At 39.2% G+C, this 3,251-nt stretch overlaps 1 protein-coding gene across 1 annotated transcript; it reads right to left on the minus strand.

The window, feature by feature from the left end:
• Positions 1-402: 402 nt before the first annotated feature.
• LOC129825838 (perforin-1-like) lies at positions 403-2,664 on the minus strand. The gene is made up of 4 exons (XM_055885973.1): positions 2,633-2,664; positions 1,814-1,976; positions 1,235-1,354; positions 403-1,105 (listed from the first exon to the last, which is right to left on the minus strand). The coding sequence occupies exons 2-4, from the start codon at positions 1,964-1,966 to the stop codon at positions 974-976; spliced, it is 405 nt and encodes a 134-aa protein (XP_055741948.1). The 5' UTR covers positions 1,967-1,976; positions 2,633-2,664; the 3' UTR covers positions 403-973.
• Between the last annotated feature and the right edge of the window lie 587 nt (positions 2,665-3,251).

Here is a 3,251-nt window from a genome sequence, read left to right on the forward strand (position 1 = left end):
AAGTATAATAGAAGGTTCCCTGACGTTGTGGGTTCCCATGTTGATGGTGATGCTGCAGCTTAGCTTCCCACCATGTCATCCCAGGCTGAATCAACATAACATAACATAAGGACTTAATTATCACCATGGGTAAATTTTGTATTTATCTGAAATGCTGATTATGAAAGAAGGCCAAACCTTAGAATAACAAAAAGGTATATTACACTCAGGTTTAAGCACAAAAATTGTATACTGTTGTGTCATTGACTATCATTAAAAGTGAATATCTTATCGATAACAGTCACCGATTAAAGTATTGAAACAATTCAGAAACATGATGAAGCCAGACTGAGACCATCTTGCCGTAAAGCATGTTTTTTTTATTTTATAAGGAAGTGAATACACGAGCGAAAGGGTGAGAGAACCAATCAGACACAAGGTCACAAAGGTCATAGGTTACAATCTAACCATCAGTCTGTTCCATCTAGTGACTGTAGTCGTAGCTGTAGGTGTAGTAGACGGTGCTTTTCTTCAGGTGGCAGGTCTCACTGTGTTCCTGGGCTGATGGTGGTGGTGCAGGTTCCCATGTAGCGATCTGGTCAGATGACATCATCCCACACCTAATAAAAATAATCATCATAATAACAATAATAGTAAAAAATAATCATAATAATCTTCCTCCTCATTATTATCTTAATAATAATTGATGGGATTTACATTTACAACTAATTCCCTTCGGAGTTGAACTAAATCATAGGCCCGCCCCATGAGCACAGACATTGATCTGGTGTCATGGGACAGCCACATTCTGCTCTTCCGAATGTGTACCATCTAAGACATCTTCTGAGAAATCATTTAACAATTCAGAAACATGAAGCCAGACAGACCATCTTGCCGTAAAGCACTTTTTTTTTTATGCTATAAGGAAGTGAATACGAGCGAAAGAATCAGACTCAAGGTCACAGGTTACACTCTAATCATCATACTGTTCCATCTAGTAGCCGTAGCTGTAGGTGTAGTAAACGGTGCCTTTCTTCAGGTAGCAGGTCTCGAAGTGTGTTCCTGGGCGGATGGTTGTGGTGCAGGTTCCCATGCGGCGATCTAGTCCGATGACATCATCCCACACCTAATAATTTTCATCATAATAACAATAATAGTAAAAAAAGAATCTCTCCTCCTCATAATAATTGATGGGATTTACATAGTGCTTTTCCAGTGCTCAAAGCGCTTTGCATAGTAAGGGGGGGAAACTCACCTCCACCGTCAGGACAGAGTTGGGAAGGATGTTAGCAAAGTTGAACTCGCTGGGCCAGGTGGGGTTTACCTGTTTTTTCAGAATGCTGCTCTTGCCATGAAAGGATGAACCGCACCACACCTGAGGAAGATAATGTTGTCAGAAGACTTTATTGAACTTAAAAAATATATATTATTGTGCAATAAATATTAAATGATTGTTAATGTATGTACAGTTGGCTCACTTGAATGAGGAACCAGTATATGTATTTTATAATTCATTCATTCATTCATTTGTTTGTTTGTTCATTTTTTTTTTTACTATTACTTCACCTAACAAGTAACAAGCCAATCACTGACAATTTCATGGTCACACGTCACTGTAGGCGACTTGATATCCAAAACAAATGACAGCTGACTGTTTACTGTTTAATTAGTGCTGTGTCTCTGCCCTTTTGTGTTAGGATGTCTGTCCTGTCTGTAACATTACCGTACTTCTTCTGTTTTATCACCCCACCTGCCTTTCTATCATTGTAAATAAGAATGTTTTGTTAACTGACTGTTCTGGTTAAAAAAAGGTGAAATAAATGAATAAATTCACCTTGACGTAGGGGTCTGGTTTTGAGAAAAAGCGTCCTTTCAGGTTGGAGGCACGAATACCCCACACCCTGATGGGGCTGTTATGCAGGTCACAGTGTACAAGAGCCAGGGTGCATAGCACCAGCAGTCCCAGGGACAGAGAGAGAGAGGCCATGTTACACTGTCTGAGAAAGAGGAGAGGAGAGGAGAGGAGAGTAAGATATAAATATGTTCATAAGAGCTTGAAACTAACACCTCAAACTGTATTCTAACAGGAGTTAAGAGAAAGAGAGAGAGAGAGAGAGAGAGAGAGAGAGAGAGAGAGAGAGAAACAAATTGAAGACGCATAAGAACAATCCTGAATCAGCTTAAATACAGGCTCTTATTCAATTGCAGATAGTGGCTTTTCAGAAATGTGTTTGATTACAAACTAGTGTATCCTGGATGGAGGGAGATGACACTTGATACATAATCTGTCATGGTGTTACACATTCAGGTCTGACAGCAAGCTTGGCTCAGAAGTCATCCTGTGTACTTAACCAAACTCACGATCAATTTCAATATCTTCTATTCTGCCAATCTAAAAGCGCTTTTTGGAAAGCCACTCACTGTCTGCAATCGACTGAATACCAGCCACAGTATTTTATTTGTATTTTTTATTTTTACCTTTATTTAACCGGGTAAGCTAGTTGAGAACAAGTTCTCATTTACAACTGCGACCTGGCCAAGATAAAGCATAGCAGTGTGAGAGAGATAAGAAACGTAAGATGGATGCCATAACAAAGAGAGAGAGAGGTAGAAGAACAGAAGAACAGCACCATAACAACAGATCATGTCTTACCAGGATATTCTTGAGATGGACGTCTGTCTTCTCTAGTCACCCAACTGCTGATGGTCCTTACTGAGCCATCTAGCTGTTTATAAAGATCTCAGCAACCCCCCCCCCCCAGGTGGTATGATGACCCACAGGTGGTATGTAGGACTACTTAACCAATGAGAACACACCCTGTATAACCAAGAGCCGTATGGAAGCCTGTAAGGTGTAACAGCAAATTCTGATACTATCTGAAATGCTGATTTAACAAGTTGTATTCCAAGTAATGTCAAAAGACCAGCCCAGTGAATAAACAGTTAGTTGAGGGAGAGGACATGACTAAGGGTGGACATGGTAAATAGTACTGCATACAATCTGTAATTAATCAGTATACCATTAATCATCAGTGCATTCAGAAAGTATTCAGACCCCTTGACTTTTTCTACATTTTGATTCTTTACGGCTTTACTCTTAAACTCATTAAAACTTTTTTTCTCATCAATCTACACACATTACCCCATAATGACAAAGCGAAAACAGGTTTTTATAAATGTTTGCAAATGTATTAGAATTACAATACAGAAAAACCTTATTTACATAAGTATTCAGACTCTTTGCTTTGAGACTCAAAAATTGAGCTCACATT

Source organism: Salvelinus fontinalis, chromosome 28 (genome assembly GCF_029448725.1).
Source record: "Salvelinus fontinalis isolate EN_2023a chromosome 28, ASM2944872v1, whole genome shotgun sequence".
Classification (NCBI taxonomy): Eukaryota; Metazoa; Chordata; class Actinopteri; order Salmoniformes; family Salmonidae; genus Salvelinus; species Salvelinus fontinalis.